The 18,280-nt window shown below is 40.5% G+C and overlaps 2 protein-coding genes across 3 annotated transcripts in view; one reads left to right on the top strand and one right to left on the bottom strand.

Annotated features, from left to right (window-relative positions):
- Positions 1-7,608: 7,608 nt before the first annotated feature.
- si:dkey-190g6.2 (coenzyme Q-binding protein COQ10 homolog A, mitochondrial) lies at positions 7,609-15,332 on the bottom strand. Its single transcript, XM_034136131.1, has 5 exons — positions 14,648-15,332; positions 12,975-13,118; positions 12,148-12,340; positions 10,326-10,427; positions 7,609-9,088 (listed from the first exon to the last, which is right to left on the bottom strand). The coding sequence occupies exons 1-5, from the start codon at positions 14,785-14,787 to the stop codon at positions 8,921-8,923; spliced, it is 747 nt and encodes a 248-aa protein (XP_033992022.1). The 5' UTR covers positions 14,788-15,332; the 3' UTR covers positions 7,609-8,920.
- Positions 15,333-16,092: 760 nt separating this feature from the next.
- The window catches only part of ankrd52a (ankyrin repeat domain 52a), a 44,428-nt gene continuing 42,240 nt past the window's right edge, over positions 16,093-18,280 (top strand). For both annotated transcript variants that reach the window (XM_034136130.1, XM_034136129.1), the window contains exons 1-2: positions 16,093-16,278; positions 18,161-18,244. In XM_034136130.1, the coding sequence (XP_033992021.1) occupies positions 16,252-16,278; positions 18,161-18,244 (111 nt within the window). In that variant the 5' untranslated portion in view covers positions 16,093-16,251. The remainder of the gene's footprint in view (positions 16,279-18,160; positions 18,245-18,280) is intronic.

Raw genomic sequence — 18,280 nt, 5'->3', positions numbered from 1 at the left:
CTTTTCTCTGATTTTAGGAAATAATTGCTATCTTTTTAAAGATCTGTTCATGCCGGTATTTTGACAAAGATATGTGGCAGCTACTGTAGACTTATGTGCACAAGTACCAAATAACTTTAACATTATGAATTCCAACATTTCTTTTTGTTAATCTTTACATTTTTGTCTTGTAGAAATCTTGCTCAGCAGATTGATCCAGGGAGCTGGACTGAGAAGACTGGGCATGATATTGCGGTGAATGCACAACAAATATTAATAATAAATCCATAGCTACTGCAAAGATAAATTGCTATTGCCCGTACTCTGCACATCATGTAAACATCATCATGTGACGGAGAAGACTTGGGGTTTATCTATCAGTCATGTATTTAATGTTATCTTTTTTTGTTGTTGTTTTTAGGGCTTGCCACGCCAGAGGCCTGTACTACGAAGCTGGTTCAACTTAACCTGGATATGTTTGAGTTAGCCGGTTGGCCCAATCCAAAACATACGCGCTCTCGCTAAGCTGTACTACGACGCTGGTTATCAAGTGGATCGCTCAAGCCAGCCGTGTCCTATCTAGTTAGGTGCGCGTTCACATGAAAGGGGTGGTATTTGGAGCATTCGACCAATCTCAAACACGGACAAGCGTACTGACAGCGCAGCGTCATACTTCCTGAATGAAAAGTCAACTTTAATATTAGTCAAATATGAAGACGTTAAACTTTAAACATCCATGATTTAAACACTTTATCCAGGATCAAAGCCACATAGCTGCACCTGCAAGGTGAATACAGCTGGTAACAGAGAAAGTGTTTGAATGCGTACATTAACAGGTTTATGAAATCACTGCCCCGTCCAAGACACGATCTGACTTTAATTACATTTGACTCCAGTGTTTCGTCAACTTAATGTGTTGCTTAAAATAATACTTCTGCATACAGTATGTGACACTGTGAGTGTTGCACGGCCAGATACGGCTCAGCTGACTCAGATAAGGAAATATATGATACATTATGATGTGATATGATATGAATGATAATGGGACACATCGACGTCTGCACTCACAGTGCCGCGGACTGTACGTAATGTTACTCTGATCCGGTTACTTATGTCGTGGCAGATATTTAAGTAAGCTTTATTAACGCTAATGTTATAATAGTCAGATTGCTCTGAAGATGGGAGGGGATATTCTATTAATTTTCACGTTCACACAGTCAATTGATTTTTGCCGGCCGTCTTTCCTGCAACGGCAGTTTTTCTGTATTTCCTCTATCCTGTAATATGAATTGATCGCTTTAAACTCCGCACACGGAGCTCTGATTGGTCAGCAGGCGGTGCTTTCACTGAGTTGATCTCTTAGCCTGCAACCAAACCTCCTCCCGAGGAGGTTAGCCGCTCAGCATAAGTTACCATGGAGATCTAGCCCGCTAAAAAGAGAACCAGCGTCGTAGGACCGGAAAGCCAGAGTTTTCCCTGAAGTCAGCCGGCTAAGAGAAAATCCGGCTTCGTAGTACAGGCCTCTGGTCTGTGGAAATGACTGCGGGATTTTTATGCTTATGGTAGGGTATCAGTTGGTACGTTTGCAGGCTTCTGTAAACATTGTAAATATAATGCTTTGTTTTCCATCTTCTTTGTTCCAGTATACTCTATCCATTGTTACAAGCGCCGGGTTTGAATTCCAGGAGGTTAGTTTATGATTTTTTTTTTACCAAAGAAGTAAATGCCTAATTAAAGTGTTGCTTATGTTTCATCATACTGTTCATCTTGAAGAAAAATGATTTATTATGGACATTGTGAATCAAAAAATGTCTTTGTCACTTTCACATTTCATTCAGATGGACATGCCTTTGATTCGGAAGTGGTGGTGTCTTCTTCTCATGGAGCGTTTTGAAATACAAGGGTATGAAAGCCCTTAACAATATGTGTGTTTTAATTTCAGTAACACTTTATTTTGAGGGTCACTTGTAGATTATCTACAATCTCTCAACAAACTCAGTAGCATGTCAATAGAACATCTGTTAGTTATATTAGGTTAACCATCTACAGATCAGTAGACCATCAGTAACAAGAGCTGTAAAACTCTGGATGGCAATATCTGTTGAGATTATTAATGCATATCAATTGTGCACCAATGCCTTAGCCTTTCCCTATGCAATACTTTAGATTACATCTTGTTCTTATTGTTTCAAAGGCATGGCCAAAGGTTTGCCTTCTGGACTCTGGAGGCCAGAAGCTTGCTCAAGGGAACCCTTCAGCCAGTGTTCAGAGTGCCACGACAGAGTGCCACGACAGAGTGCCACGACAGAGTGCCAGAATGGATATCTCCCAGGAGAAGGTGGCCATTGGCATATTGCAGGTATGTATTTACAATTACTTTAGTTTTGACAGTAGAGACAATGTAGCTTGAAAGGATTTCGTATTAAATCGTGTTTTATATCTACAGCTGCCTGAAGTCATAATCCGCAGGATCCTTACGTTTGTCGTTCTTGAGGATGGTGATCCTGCAATCTGCACGCTAGCCCTTACCTGCGAGAGCTTTAAATACATCGTGAGCCAGGGGTCATTCCAAAAGGAAGCCCACTTCAACTGGCTTGACAGTAAGTTTATAAAGTGTCTTTACTTTTGCCTTCTCCTATCCTAGTATTATGAAGTTGATTGACTAAGAGTAAGGTCAGCTAAATTAAGGAAGGTTTTGTTCTTTTTCTGTCTGAATTGTAATTTTCTTATGACATTCTACTTCAGGTGTCGTCAACTGGAATATCTTCACAGAGGGACACAAACAGGAATTTAGGAAGGCCTACCAAATTTCCAGATGCTTTCAGTGTGACAACCTGTATAAGGACGTTGGCACAGGCTACCGGGGAAGTGGACGGCGAGGAACATTACAGGGTTTTTACTGAGAAGAGGGCTTCCCGGGGTACTGCAGCTGGAGCTGTTGTCTGGTGGTTGAGGGAACAGCAGACCCCGCCTCACCCCAGTGAACAATCCACAGTGTGGAAATTGTGCCCAATAAATACAAATGTATTCTGCACTGAAATGCCTCTCGTCAAATTGCATGTTTATCTTTTGCAGCCTGGTGCATAAACACACTAACAGTTGTTTTTGAGTAATCTAGCACCTCTTCAAAGACACATTTGATTTGATTTATTTCGAACGTGTAATACAATAAAAAATATATATATAATAATGAAATGAAACAAGAGAATTATGATACTGTAGAAACATAAGCAGTATCAAATTGATTCAAAGGAGTTTACACTTATTTAACCCCACCCCTTCTCCCAAAAACTAAATGAACAGTTTTGTTTTGTTTTAACAAAATATACTATATATATATCTAAATGTATGTCTACATACAATATACATTTACAATTATAAATAGATTATATCATTATTACTACAATATATATATATATATATATATATATATATATTTATGTTGTAGACAAATATAAAAGACTATCTTTTTACATCTGACATACAAAATACATTTGTTATTAAAAATCAAAAACATATTAACAACAACTTGTTAATAATAATAATTTAATTTCAGTAAGAAAAACATATTTTCATGCATTTTTAGATGGTTAATAACAAGCATTACAATGTCTAAAGAGACTCGCTGTTACGATATCCGATAGGACCCAAACGCAGGACACGGCAGAGTGTTGGAAAAAGGTTTATTGTGAGGTGGAGGAGCGTGGAGAGTAATCCTGTAGGAATGAAGACTGGTGAGTGTGGAGAGTAATCCGGTTGGAATGATGACTGGTGGCGGCAGGTGATGGTAACAAGGCGGCTGGATAGTGATCCTGGAGCATAAGAGAAACAGATGAGAAAAGTATTCCGTGTACAGAGAAATAGTTTTAAATCGGCTAAGAAGGCTGAGAGTTACCACTGGGGTTTAAACAACGATCTGGCGCTGACATGTTGTGGAGCCTCTGCTGATATACCATTAGTAAATGGCTGAATGGGAATCAGGTGTGTAAAGCTGATTGCACCAGGTGGAGATTTGCAGCAGGTGGAGATTGAGCCGGGAGCCAGGAGTGACAGCCACCACGCCCACATAGACAGGGAAAGGGAACACACACTCACAAGGGAGGTGGCTGAAGAGTAGAGCCACCACACTCGCTGTGTATGAGACTCAATACTCGCTGGTTGTACTTGTGCGGTCATCCAATCCGCTAGGTGGCGATGTTGCAAAACAACTAGGGTCCTGAGAGTGCAGCCTCCGACGCTGCAGCTTCATACTATAGAGTGGCGAAGTCACGCCCATCTACTTCCGCCCCATGGGACCTTATTTCGGAAAAATTATGCATTGAAGTCAATGGGGAGAGAAAACTTATCTTTCGATCCCGTTTGAATTGTGCCATGAATTACACATATGATGTTTGTCAATCTTAAAAAATCATTTCCATGTCAAAAAAGTCACAGTTTGTCGTAAAACTGTTGAAATATAAGACTATGAAAAATACGCAACTAGAAAGACTACAAATCCCAGAGTCGCGTAAGTGATGTCACAATTGTTTTCCTCCACCATTCAGATACCTAAGATCAGCGCCATATAGATAGAATCTATCTATATGGCGCTGGCTAAGATAAGATAACTTTAACAAGATGCCTGTGTGCTTAGTACCAGGTTGTTATCATATCAGCAATGGGTCTTGCTCGTTCTTTCGCTTCCCGTCTGATGAAAGGACCAGGAGTACTCTGGATCAAGCTAGCTAGTAGCTAGCACGTTAGTTAGCATTACAGCCTTGTCATTTTTATTAGCCTTAACATGAAGTAACATTAAGTAACCCAAAATGTTAAACAGTAAGAGTAGTAGTCATATTTCGTGAACCCTTTGAATAGTACTGTCACCGGTGTGATCATTCTATAATACACCATTTAAGCCCGGGGAGAAATGCTAACGCTAACGTTAGCATCGGCGATCTTCTCTACTTCATGCTATCTGCACAAATGGTTGACATTAAACATTAAAACGACCAGGCAGTTCAGAGAGAATCAAAGGAAGGCAGGCAGGCAGCTTTGCATGACATTCTTCAGGACGTGTTTCATTGTGGTGATTGTGAGGGTAGTCAATCGTTTTGTTGACAAGACAGTAGTGACGGCCATCTTGGTGACGTGTGTTGTTGACCAGAGATGTAGTTCATTGAGCGTTTCACACAAACAAATGTGTTACTTCACAGTTTTACGACACATTTTTATTTTTTTGACTTGCAAAATTATCTTTTAAATTGACAAACATCATATGTGTAATTCGTGGCACAATTCAAACGGGATCGAAAGATAATCTTTCTCTCTCCATTGACTTCAATACATAATTTTTCCGAAATAAGGTCCCATGGAGGTCCACCGGAAGGGGAGGGACTTCGCTACTCTATTGCATCTGTGTGCGGTGGGCAGGTTCTCTCTCTCTCTCTCTCTCCTCTCTCTCTCTCTCTCTCCTCTCTCTCTCTCTCTCTCTCTCTCTCTCTCTCTCTCTGTCTCTCTCTCTCTCTCTCTCTCTCTCTCTCTCTCTCTCTCTCTCTCTTCTCTCTCTCTCTCTCTCTCTCTCTCTCTCTCTGAAGAGACTGAATTGGTTTAAAGAGAGAAAACATTTTGCCTAAAAGTTGACTAAAATGTAATAATTTTTCATCGACTAAAACTATGAAGGATAAAAAGGACTAAAAGTTGACTAAAACTAATAACCATTTTCGTCTAAAGACTAAGGCTAAATCACCAATAGCTGCCAAAATTAACACTTGTGTGTGTGTGTGTGTGTGTATGTCTGTGTGTGCGTGTGTGTGTGTGTGACATTAACAGTTATAGATTACCCACAAAGACAAGCTGTTACACACGACATGCATCCTGATCAGAGCCACGAAGAAACAGCATTTGACACAGCGAGGACATGAAGGAGAGAGGGTGTGTGTGTGTGTGTGTGTGTGTGTGTGTGTGTTGTATTAATAACTGTCCCACATACCTGCTCCGGTGTCTCCTTTAGCTGTGTCCTCGTCACGGGACTCAGAAGGTCACTAAAACTATAAAGTGTGTTTCCATTCAAACCTTTTCTCTGTCACATCAGCTTCACATGTCAATATATATATGATATGTTTAAGTAAAAGTAGAAGTACTCAGAAACTGTACTTGAGTAGAAGTACTCAGATCATGTACTTGAGTAAAAGTAGAAGTACTCAGATCTTGTACTTGAGTAAAAGTAGAAGTACTCAGATCTTGCACTTGAGTAAAAGTACTCAGATATTGTACTTAAGTAAAAGTAGAAGTACTCAGATCTTGCACTTGAGTAAAGTAGAAGTACTCAGGTCTTGTACTTGAGTAAAAGTAGAAGTACTCAGATCTTGTAGTAAAAGTAGAAGTACTCAGATCTTGCACTTGAGTAAAAGTATAAGTACTCAGATCTTGCACTTGAGTAAAAGTATAAGTACTCAGATCTTGTACTTGAGTAAAAGTAGAAGTACTCAGATCTTGTACTTGAGTAAAAGTACCAGAGTGTAGGAATACTCTGTTACAGTAAAAGTACTGCATTCAAAATGTTCCTCAAGTCAAAGTAGAAAAGTATTCTCATCAAAATATAGTGAAAGTAGCGACAGTAAAAGTAGTCATTGTGCAGATTGGTCCATTTCAGAATAATATATATGATATGTTTTATAATGATTGATCATGAAAGTGTTCTCAAAGCTGGTAAAGGAGCAGCTAGTTTGAATGACTTTGTATACTGCAGGGTAGCTGGTGGATTTACTCCAGGTGGAACTAAAGTCTGATTTAACACTTGATTATATTTCACATCATTCATCCACATCTGTGAAGTAACTAAAGGGATTAAATACATGTAGTGGAGGAGAAGTACACCATTTACCTCTGAACTGTAGTGGAGTAGAAGTACAAAGTAGCATAAAAGGGAAATACTCAGTACAACATGTACCTCTGAACTGAAGTGGAGGACAAGTACAACATGTACCTCTGAACTGAAGTGGAGGACAAGTACAACATGTACCTCTGAACTGTAGTGGAGTAGAAGTACACCATGTACCTCTGAACTGTAGTGGAGGACAAGTACAACATGTACCTCTGAACTGTAGAGGAGTAGAAGTACACAGTAGCACAAAAGTAAAGTACCTCAAAATTGTACTTAAGTAAATGTACTTACTTTACACCACTGCTCCAGAGGCATTATGTAAGCATACTCTATTTAAAGGGTTAAAACTCTTTAAAATATATATATTTTGTATTTAAAATCAGGACTGGAGTTGGTAAGAATATTCAACTCAGTGTATTAGTGAAAAATAATATTATTTTCTACTCAATGAAAGTGAAAACAATATATATATTTATTTCTTTACATGTACTGAGTGAAAGTGGAAAATAATACATATTTTATTTTAAAGCACAAGACGTAAAGGTTTGTGTTGAATTAAATGAAAACACAGAATACATTTCACCAGTTTCTTTATTTAAAGAACACCTAGATATTCCATAATTCCTAAAAATGGCAGATTACAATCTTTTACGAAGCATTTTAAATAGAATATACGAAACGTAAATCCCCCAAATTAAATATATATGTATTTCCCGATCAATGCATCGTCTGCCTCGTGTAGATACATGAAATAAAACACCAGAAAGGAAACCAGACATGAGATATGTTTTATTCTACAGCCCAGCACTTCATCACACAGTACACACAGAAAGTACGAGATAAATATAACATATTTATAGTTTTACAGCGTGTTATCTAGGCAGTGATTATTATTTAATCTGATTATCAATAAAATGTCCAGGATTTTCAGTAAATAGTTATTCGTGATAATTGTGGTAATAATTGCCTTTTTTTCATTTTTTTTATTCAACGAGCAGGCGGTTGTGTTTCGTGGCAAACAAGCAGGAGTTAAATATCAGTGAATTTTTATATATTTTCTAAACCTGTGCGGCTGTGTCGGTGTGCGCTGGGCTGTGAAATAAAGCGTTATTAAATCTGGTAATGTCTCAGAGACCAAAAAATATAATTCCTCACAGCATCAAGAGGAAGCCAGAATAATATACATTCAACTTAATTAGAAGTAACATTTCCCTTCTTCTAAAGTTTAATTTAAATCCTGATAAAACTGTCCGAAAACGACCGCTGATAAATAAATTAAATGGAGTTGTTGTTTTTGCATCAGATTAACTAAAAATGAATAGATTTAGATAATTCAATTAAAGGCAGATTTGAGCAGCAGATAAACGTGGAAACACTCTGAGGAGCAACCGTGCTCATAATTCATCTTCAAGGTCCTTTTCTGCTGGTTAAATCTTTGCTAATGGCTTATTTTCGGGGGGGTTTTTGGACACTTTAAAGCAGGCACTTCTTAATATCTTCTGACATTTCACACACGATCGATGACCTATGACCCGCTGATAAATAGAGAGTCCTTCCAGCGGAGGTAGAGACGCAGTTAAAGGGACGCTTCATTTATTCTGTGACTGATGGGGACACGTTTTCAAAAAGAGAGCGCGGCAGCCATTAGCCCCAAAACAACCTTTAAAGAGTCCCTCAGTGTGTCGTGTCTCTCCTGGGACATGTCTCCATGCTGCAGCACCTCCTCTGTCTGAAACCAGAGCTGCTCTGATTGGTTAGCTGGCCGGCTCTGTTGCGATTGGTTAAACCGCTTAAGAAATGTCCCGCCCCTTTAGCCTATCACGTACAATGCGTTTGAGCGCTAGCCAATAGGAGCGCGAGTAGTGGTCATTACAAAGCTAGCTGCAGCGCTCTCTCATTATTGGACATGTTTTTAAAAATAAAATCGTCCCCCCTTTGAGACACAGAAAGATGGTTTAATCCAGATTGAAGAGACCCTTTATCAGAGTATTTTAATGAGGCGGGGGGTTTCAGGAGTTGGATGTAAGTCTTCTAAAGCAGCATCATGCAGGTGGAGGTGGTGGGGGGGGGGGGCTCTGATCACGTCTGGTGCACCTCGTGGAACATCAGCTCTCGGGGGATGCGCGTCTCGGGGCCGTACAGTGTTCCCGCCCGACGCTCGAACGCCGCCACGTTCTGCTTCACCGACTCGTCGAAGAACATGGTGGCCAGCTGAGAGTGGAGCAGGGAGCGGAACTCAAAGGAAATCTGCATCAGAACAGAGGGGGGGGAGGGGGGGAGAGAGGGGGGGGGTGGGGAGAGAGGGGGGGGGGGGGATCATTACAATGTGTTTAGAGTAACTACAAGCAGAGAGAGAGGCGGGACCAGTGATCGTGCTGTTATGTTAAATGTTTGTTTCTCATGCATTGTGTCTTGTGTTGATGTTACACACGGAGCTGCTGTGATGCAAGGAGCATGTCAGACCTGATCTGACCCAGAGTCAGAACTGAACACGGAGAAGTTCAGTTACTATGCTCCAAACATCTGGAACAACTTGCAGGTCCGCTGCAACTCTTACTACTTTTAGATCCAGGCTGAAGACTTTTCTGTTTGCCGCTGCTTTTAATTGATTGACTTTCATTCATGTACCTGTTATTCATGTTCTATTATCTTTGCTTTGAAATGAGCCATTTTATAATATGTTTCTTAATGCTCTGAATGTCTTTCATTTTTTATAAAGCCCCTTTATAAATAAACTTGTCTTGCCTAAAGAGTTATCGTATCGTATCCGGGCAGATCTGTTAGAAATATGCAAACCCACAAACGTAGAGATGAGATCCCTAAATAAAAGTCCTGATGGAAGGAGATGTAGGAAATATATTTAAAACTGCTTTTCATGAACTACTTAAACAATTAGATGTATTCAAAGATTTGTATTTTGTTTATTTCACTTCTTTTTGTATATTTGCAGATTTCCAAATCGTCGTTATTTGCAAATCTTTATTTGAACCCTCGTGTGAACCCTGTTTTTCACTCTGACCCCGTTGCTGCTACAAATGCCTGACTCTCCCCATGGGGATCAATAAAGTTCCATCTTATCTTATCTCAAATGAAATGCAATGATTATTGTTATTGATACCTACTTTACAGAGGTGAGATATTTGGTTCATGTGATGTTAACTGTCGAGTGGGAACTAAGTATTTTTGTTAGTAAGTGTTTGTGTTTCTCTTGTTATCCTACGATGCTGTGATGTGTGGCTGTGAATAAGAACATATGAAGGACAGACCATCTATTTCTATTTCTTTAGAAAGGGGCAGGTCATATCAGATTATTTTCTTCTCCCAGCTGCTTTTCGGTCAACGGTGTGTTCATAGAGACATGTTTTCTAAATATTAGTTCTACATGAAGTTGTGCATACCATGAACGGAACAAATACAAATGAAATGAAATGTGGAGATCGTCCTCTAACGCTCGTTGAGAAAGCACTTAGGGGGGTTCACTCACAGAAAAGTCTACGGTGCAGGTTCGGGGGTATCCGGGGATCCCAGGGCTGAAGCGCCAGATGGTCTCCAGATGATTGAACAGCTTTCCGTCTGTGCACACCGCCTGGAGGACAGAGAGAGGGGGGGGGGGGGGGGGGAGGGGTCAGGGGTCAGAAGTGAGACGCTGATTCAGAGTCTTTGTTTATTCAGGGGGGAATTAGGGTTTTGTGAAAGCTGCTGTATTTTAGAATGAAATAAAATAAACATGTGTTAAAAAGTAAGGCAAGAATGTGCAATATTTTTTTCCTACAAAATATTCAAGAAAAAGACACATTTAGTAAAATATTAAAAAAAAGAACAAAAGAAGTTAAAAACGTCAATAAAATAGTCAAATTAAATACTTTAAAATTAAATAAAGATTTTTTTGAGACATAAAAGTAAATGTTCAATAAAAGACAAAAATAAATAGAATTTCTTTTTAAAATCCTAAGAAGTTAAAGTAAGAATGTGCAATACAAATATTCTAAAACAAATGAGGGATGCAGCGATACATCGACGCTGGCTGTCTTTGACGAAGCATGCGTTAGGACTTCTTACAAATATGCAGTTATTTTGGCCGGTTTGGATCAAACTGTTTCTATACAATTAAAGCAAACGGTAACATGGTTCATACTAGGGATTAGGGCTGCGCGATATATCGTGTTGTGGCGATAATCGCGTTATGCGCAGGACGTGCGATATTGACATCGACGTGCGATTTTTTAGTTTTAGTTGTTCGGTCTATAAAAAGGTCAGAAAATAGTGCCGTCACAATTTCCCTAAAGTTGAAGGTGATGTCTTTAAAATGACTTGCTCTGTCAAAGATATTCTCTTTAATGTGATATAAAACCGAGGAAAGCCGGATCTCCATATCTGAGAGGCCGCTAACAGCATTTGAAGAATATGAGAAGAGATCATTTTTCTGTCAATTGTTTAGCCGACTTATTGAATCAGATCTACAAAAATGTCCCAAAAATGTGTCATATGTGAGAAAAATGTTTGAGGACGTGCGATATGAAGTAGGCAAATGAACTCAAACACGTCATGTTACATTTTGCTGCTTGCTACAAAAGGAAAAGTCGCGCGGCTCTCATGTCAGCGGTTCTTGAGTGAGTGACATGCCGGCTCTGCATGCACAGCTAACCACCAATCACAACCCTTCTTGATCAGATCACAGCAGGATAACCGAGATAGCTCAGCTTGTTGCTCTGATGACTTAAGATCCAGAAGTCCGTGACTAAAATCCTTCATCCGGTTAAATATTGTTAAAAAAAAATACCAATTATATAGCATTAAAATTCAAGAAAGGACGGTTTGGGACAAAAAAACTGTCTTTTCTTCAATTCCTGTATTTTTTCATATCGCAGAAAATAACGCAATGTCAGTTTTTTCCAATATCGTGCAGCCTTACTAGGGATGCACGATACATCCGTGTACATTCACCTTTTTCCACCATCGGCACATCGGTAAATAAGGTGACATGCTCCGATGGCAGTCGCCGATGTTTACGTTTTGCTCGGTGAGCGGGAGACGTCGCGTTGTAGATCGGTGCATCCCTAGGGTTTATATATTTTATTAAGTTTCTATATATACATGTCTCTCTTCTATATAGACTATTCTTGCACTATTTCTATTGTATTTATTTGTATTTACTTGCACTATTGTATCTGTGTTATTGTGTCGCTCTGTTGGAGGAGGAGCCTGTGACCTCAGAGCTTCATTGTCATAACCACACCGTAGCTCTGCACACGGCACTGAAAGCCTTGAACCTTGAAGCAGCAGCGGTGTTGTTCTGCAGGACTCACCTTGACCAGGTGCGGCCTCACGTTGGTGATCATGGAGGTGTAGCGCTCCACCACGGGGGGGAAGCCCACCTCCAGCTGAGCCTTGGCGTGCCCCGCTCTCTTCATGACGGTCGTGGACTTCTTGCACCACGGGACGAAGTGTTTGTAGTCGTCCACGTTGGCCACCACGTCGTACATCTCCTGCATCGAGAAGCTGAGGAGTGCACAATAGGATTCAAATATATATAACTTTATTTATACAGGTCTTTAGATACACACAAATATAAACAATAACAGAAGTCGATAAACAATGGATGGAATAAAACAAGAATCAAAAATGTTAATATATAAATAAAATAAGAATAATAAGGAATTAAAAAATATAAAAAAATAAGGACAAAACAATAAATAAAATAAGAATAAAATAAATAATATATAAAATAATAAATAAATAATATAATAAAAAAATAAGAATAATAACAAAATAAAAATAAGAATAAAATAAATAAAACAATAATAAAATAAATAAATAAAATAAGAATCATATGGAATTAAAATATATAAAAAAATAAGGACAAAACAATAAATAAAATAAGAATAAAATAAATAAATAATATATAAAATAATAAATAAATAATATAATAAAAAAATAAGAATAATAACTAAATAAAAATAAGAATAAAATATATAAAACAATAATAAAATAAGAATAACAAAATAATAAAACAAATAAATAATACAATAATTAAAAAAATAAATAATTAAAAATAAGAATTAAAAAAAGGACTAACATAGTAATCAATACCCCTCAATTTAAATGAGTAATAACGTCGTTGTGGATGAATTACCCGAGTATCCTGCGCTCTGAGTACTCCTTCCTCTTGTTGGTGAAGCTGAGGAAGTTTCTACTCGGAGGAACCGTCGTCATCGTGTCCTGAAAGCAAAGCATTCTGGGAGTTCTGGTCATCAGAATGCCGCATGACGACAGGTGTCTGAAAGGTGAGAGGAAACGTCCCGTTAGATTCACTCTGGAAAGAGGGAGTCTCTGCGACAACAACAACAACAACACACACAGCTTCCAGAGACTGAAAGCAGAGGACAATCATAGCCGTGTGTGTGTGTGTGTGTGTGTGTGTGTGTGTGTGTGTGTGTGTGTGTGTGTGTGTGTGTGTGTGTGTGTGTGTGTGTGTGTGTGTGTGTGTGTGTGTGTGTGTGTGTGTGTGTGTGTGTTGGAGGTTTCTGAGTTCTCTTATGAACGGTGAAAGCTTTGTCCCCTGACTAAATCACAAGAGCAGGATCCTGTGTTTACTCCACCTTTCCATTTCTACGGTGAATCCACAGGTGCAGGCATGAGGTATTTCTGTGTTGTTTTCTAAAGGCAGCCTATCTCTGGTGCAATCAGCCTTTCAATGATAACGTGATGTGATGATAAGGTCTGTCTCTAATATATGAGACAGTGGACTGGGGAAATAAGACATGTGAAGCCAGTTAGAGCTTTAACGCTGAGGGGTTTGCTCAGTGTGGGGTATGTTCTTTAGGTAAGGTGTCCCATTTCACACGTCTCCAATATGTCTTATGATTGTATTTCTATGGACGTTTTCCTCTGTTTTCCGGCATGTAGACCACAGACTAGTCAACAATAACTCAGCGCAGGCCTCGTTGAGATGTACCACCATATGTATTTGAATCCCTGAACCCTACACCCTCAGAGTTTCCTTTTCATGTCTTTAGACAGTGATATCTTTACGGTAGCTATTTAGCATTTCATTCACATCACTAGATTAGCATGTGAGATCCCAAGATAGCCCTCGGACATCTCACAGTGTTTACATTCAGAATAAAGGTGACCCTTTTCCATGACCGGCTGCAAGTACTGTACTTCAGTAAAGATATTAAGGTACTTGTACTTTCACTTCACTACATTTATTTGACATATTTAGTTACTTTGCAGATCAAAGTACAAAATACATACATTACATAATCCTATATTATTAAAGGTTAAGCTACCCAGCTGTAGATACAGTAATTCAAATAAACCCTAACTTGATATGTATGGTGTTTAAATGGGCCATTCTGCAAAACGAGTACTTTTACTTTTGATACTTTAACTATATTTTGATGATAATACTTTTCTACTTTTACTTGAGGAACATTTTGAATGCAGGACTTTTACTGAAACAGAGTATTCCTACACTCTGGTACTTCTACTTTTACTCAAGTACAAGATCTGGGTACTTCTACTTTTACTCAAGTACATGATCTGAGTACTTCTACTTTTACTCAAGAACAAGACCTGAGTACTTCTACTTTTACTCAAGTACATGATCTGAATACTCCTCTCCCCTCTGATCAGTTTACACCTTATTGATATTTAACTCCTTTAAAGACAGTCTCCTTATTTCTTTAGGCAGAGAATTCTCCACACTAGCTTTTGACCATTTTCTCACATGACTGGTTGAGTGTGTCCAAAGATAGCCCTCACAGATCAGACTTTAGGTGACCCTTGGCCGGCTTCAGTTACCTGATGCTCTGTCTCAGGCCTCCTCTTGGTCCCCCTGCTGAGAGCACTGACCGGGGGGAGCCCACCGAGGCGATCTGCAGGAAGTCACTGAAGGTCCGCACCCCCATGGGGAACCTCCGGGCTCCTGCCGAGGCTGCCATCCAACCAGCCGGGAGAAGGAGCTGCTGGGACCGGGGTTCAGAGGACCGGAGACCGGGTTTCAGAGGACCGGAGACCGGGGTTCAGAGGACCGGAGACCAGGCGAAGGAGCTGCTGAGACCGGGGTTGTGATCACCTGAATCCGGGGTTTGAGAGCCTCTCACACCGGTCCAACTAAACCGGGAGTGCAAACACTCTGCTTCTTCCGGTGTAATAGTTCCCACGTTAGTCACTAATCCCGACCGACCAGAATAACATGTTATTTATTGATTACCGTAACTATGCGTCGCTTCTATAGCCGTTGCGTTGCTAACGTTAGCTCGCCGTTAGCATTGTTTCATAACGAGTCCTTACTAAACGCAACCTTCCGCGGCGCTTTGTCTGTCCCTTTTTTTAAACGGCAACGCTCACATCCCTCCGCGTTTGGAGAAATAGTTCTCTATAAAGTTGAATTAATGGGTGATTTTTTGAGGTTTCGGTTGTTGTTAAACACCGCCCGGCCGAGAACGACCTTCTGATTAAACCAGAGCCGGTGGGACAGACTGTTCTTCTTATTCGTCTTCGTCTTCTTTGGTGTTTATTGGCGGTTGGCAAACCAACGTGTAGGTGCATTATCGCCACCAACTGGACTGGAGTGTGGACAGACTATGCAGACAATAATAAACAAAAGAAAGAAAAGAAAAAATAACTAAACCTCTAGAATAGATTATTTTAAATTGACCAATTTCTCTTAGAAATGTAATAATCTCACAATTTATATTGCCTGATGTTTTCGACAGACTGTTCTTCTGGCAGTTGGTCAAAACAGTCCCCCCTTGTGGACTGGAGAGGAACCGCTTCTTCTTATTTTGTTTTAATGGCGGTTCCCTTGCAGTACCTCCTCCCTCCACACGGGGGTCGTTCCCCTGGAATACCACCTCCTTCCACATTGCAGTACCTCCTCCGTCCACACGGGGGGCGTTCCCCTGCAGTACCTCCACCCTCCACACTGTAGTACCTCCTCCCTCCACGCGGGGCGGTCCCCCTGCAGTACCTCCTCCCTCCACACGGGGGCCATTCCCCTGGAGTACCTCCTCCCTCCACACGGGGCGGTCCCCCTGCAGTACCTCCTCCCTCCACACGGGGGCCATTCCCCTGGAGTACCTCCTCCCTCCACACGGGGCGGTCCCCCTGCAGTACCTCCTCCCTCCACACTGCAGTACCTCCTCTCTCCACACTGCAGTACCTCCTCCCTCCACAGGGGGCGGCCTCTCCGCTCAGCTCCCCGGCCCCGCCACGCCTGTAGGCGGACCTTCAGATCCGTCAGACCACAGACCGGACTATCGACAACAACACTGACACATCGGAGCGCATTTCTGTTCGCAGCCGGCTATGGGTGTAGTCTATCCGCGGACTCAGTAGCTCCGCCGGTAAAACCTGCAGGTTTCCTCCTCATGAAGGAGCTCCGTCCCGGCTGAGTTTGGGAGATGGGAGTCCAAAACATCGCAGACCAGGTACAGGCTATTTCCTGGAGCAGTGTTTGTGGCGCAGGCTATTTGCTGGAACAGCGTCTGCTATAACAGTGTTTGCTGGAAACAGTGTTTGTGCTGTGGCGCAGTCTATTTCCTGGAACAGTGTTTGTGCTGGAACTGTTTTATGGTGCAGGCTACTTGCTGGAACAGTGTTTGCTGGAACAGTGTTTGTGGCGCAGTCTATTTGCTGGAACACTCCTGCTCTTCAACATACAACGTCTAATACACGAACCGAGCAGTTTCATGTTCACCTTATTGGAAGTGCATGCTTATTAAATAGGAATCACACTGTTACCATCCCCCATTAATTAGATTGTTGTCACATGAACTAATATAATCTGCTGCTCTAGTCGAGGCCCAGCTCTGGGGCTCAGCTGCAGCCTGTATAGAAGACAAGGCCGCAGCCAGGGCTCCGTCTATTACCTGGAGAGAAAAACAAGAATCGGCTGCTTAACGCTACATCAAACCTGCTAAATGCATTAATTAACTGAACTATAGCATATTTAACCATTGCATTAAAGAGTTAAATGCTGCAGCTGAAATGTAACCTGCTTAGATTAACTGTATGTTATGAAACGTTATTATCAGGCTTTAAAATACACTTTTAGTTAAAGTACTGATTGTGCAGAATGGCCCATTTCAGATTAACAAATATAACATGTTTGTATTATTATTATTGTTAATGCATTAATGTCAAGGTTGCACAAGGTAAAGATGGGGATTATTTAAATACAATACATGACATTATAGCAAATTACTTGCTATACTGCTGGGTAGCTTAACCTATAATAATGCATAATGATTCATCGGTTGATTTATATTCTGTATTTTAAATCCATACCTGCAAATCGGCAAATAACTACATTTAAAAAATAAATGTATTGGAGTAAAAAGTGAAATATCGTGTGTATTCAAGTATAAAGCACAACGTGAATTGTATGCAACGTAACTTAGCAGGTGTTTCTCATTAACAGTTGTTTTTATTCAGTTCTTAAGCAGAATACATAGAATACCTTTCAAAGTGTACATCCACAACCCAGACCCTAAACCCCACAGCTCGTCATCAGCACACACACACACTGCTTGTCAACATACATAGGCTCCATTATGCACATATTTGGGAAGTATTTAACCTCATGCACCGCTACACGTAGAAGTCATGCATTTCAACCCTAACCTAAATCAAAGTATGTTTACTCTTGCAGTAAAATGATCCCAGTCAGTGTTTATTATCATGTATGTTACTGATGCATTCATGTGTGTTGCATGTCACTGCTGTAGACGTGCTGACTCCTGTATGTATGTAGGGTGGTTTAATCTGCAGCATCACATGTTAGTAGTGTCCTCCTGTGAGAAACGCCTCTCTGTCAGAATACAGCCTGTGTTGAGACTGAACGCTGCTCCATGTGGACTTTGGGGACAGAAGGCAGTCCTGAACCAGAAGATAGTTTCCTGCGTTTAGCTTTAAGGACGTCTAGAAGATTGCATTTATTAAATATTAACGGATGATAAGAGAGGCAGAGATGTAGTGAGCGGATCATTTCATAATCCAACTAACTCCAGATATCATTGAGAGCAATCCTCCTCCTCCTCTGTGTTTATTGTCAGATGTAAAACCAGCTTTAGAGTTAAGTGGATAAAAAGCTAATTGACTTCATTTTATCGCCTTTTATTGACTAATATATATTGATATAAACTCCCCATTAGTGGCGGATGATTGAACAGCCATCAGTGCATCATTGGTCCGGTCTCACACATCCCAAACTTTGTCACATGATCACAGTAAACAGGAAGTAGGTAACCTAAGGGACTCTTGATCTGGAGGGAGTCAAAGTGAAAGTAAATCTCTCTTCCTGTGTTTCAGCCTCCTCTGGTCCAGGCTGTCTTCAATCGTAATGCTGAAGAAGTTCAACTACTATTGCACAAAAAGGAGGATGTCAATGCACTGGTACGTATCACGCACTCTTTCAGGTGCACTGGTACG

Source organism: Trematomus bernacchii, unplaced genomic scaffold (assembly GCF_902827165.1).
Source record: "Trematomus bernacchii unplaced genomic scaffold, fTreBer1.1, whole genome shotgun sequence".
NCBI classification, from domain to species: domain Eukaryota; kingdom Metazoa; phylum Chordata; class Actinopteri; order Perciformes; family Nototheniidae; genus Trematomus; species Trematomus bernacchii.
The sequence above is the reverse complement of the archived record's forward strand: the minus strand, read 5'-3'. Positions and strand labels throughout refer to the sequence as shown.

What these genes read in the sequence shown, in the direction of transcription:
- si:dkey-190g6.2 (XM_034136131.1), bottom strand. Translation starts at nt 14,787, where the DNA reads ATGGCAGCCTCGGCAGGAGCCCGGAGGTTCCCCATGGGGGTGCGGACC. An exon ending in TGAGGCCGCACCTGGTCAAG is followed by an intron (nt 10,428 to 12,147) that starts GTGAGTCCTGCA and finishes TCTGTCCTCCAG; the next exon opens with GCGGTGTGCACAGACGGAAA. An exon ending in CCTGCACCGTAGACTTTTCT is followed by an intron (nt 9,089 to 10,325) that starts GTGAGTGAACCC and finishes GTTCTGATGCAG; the next exon opens with ATTTCCTTTGAGTTCCGCTC.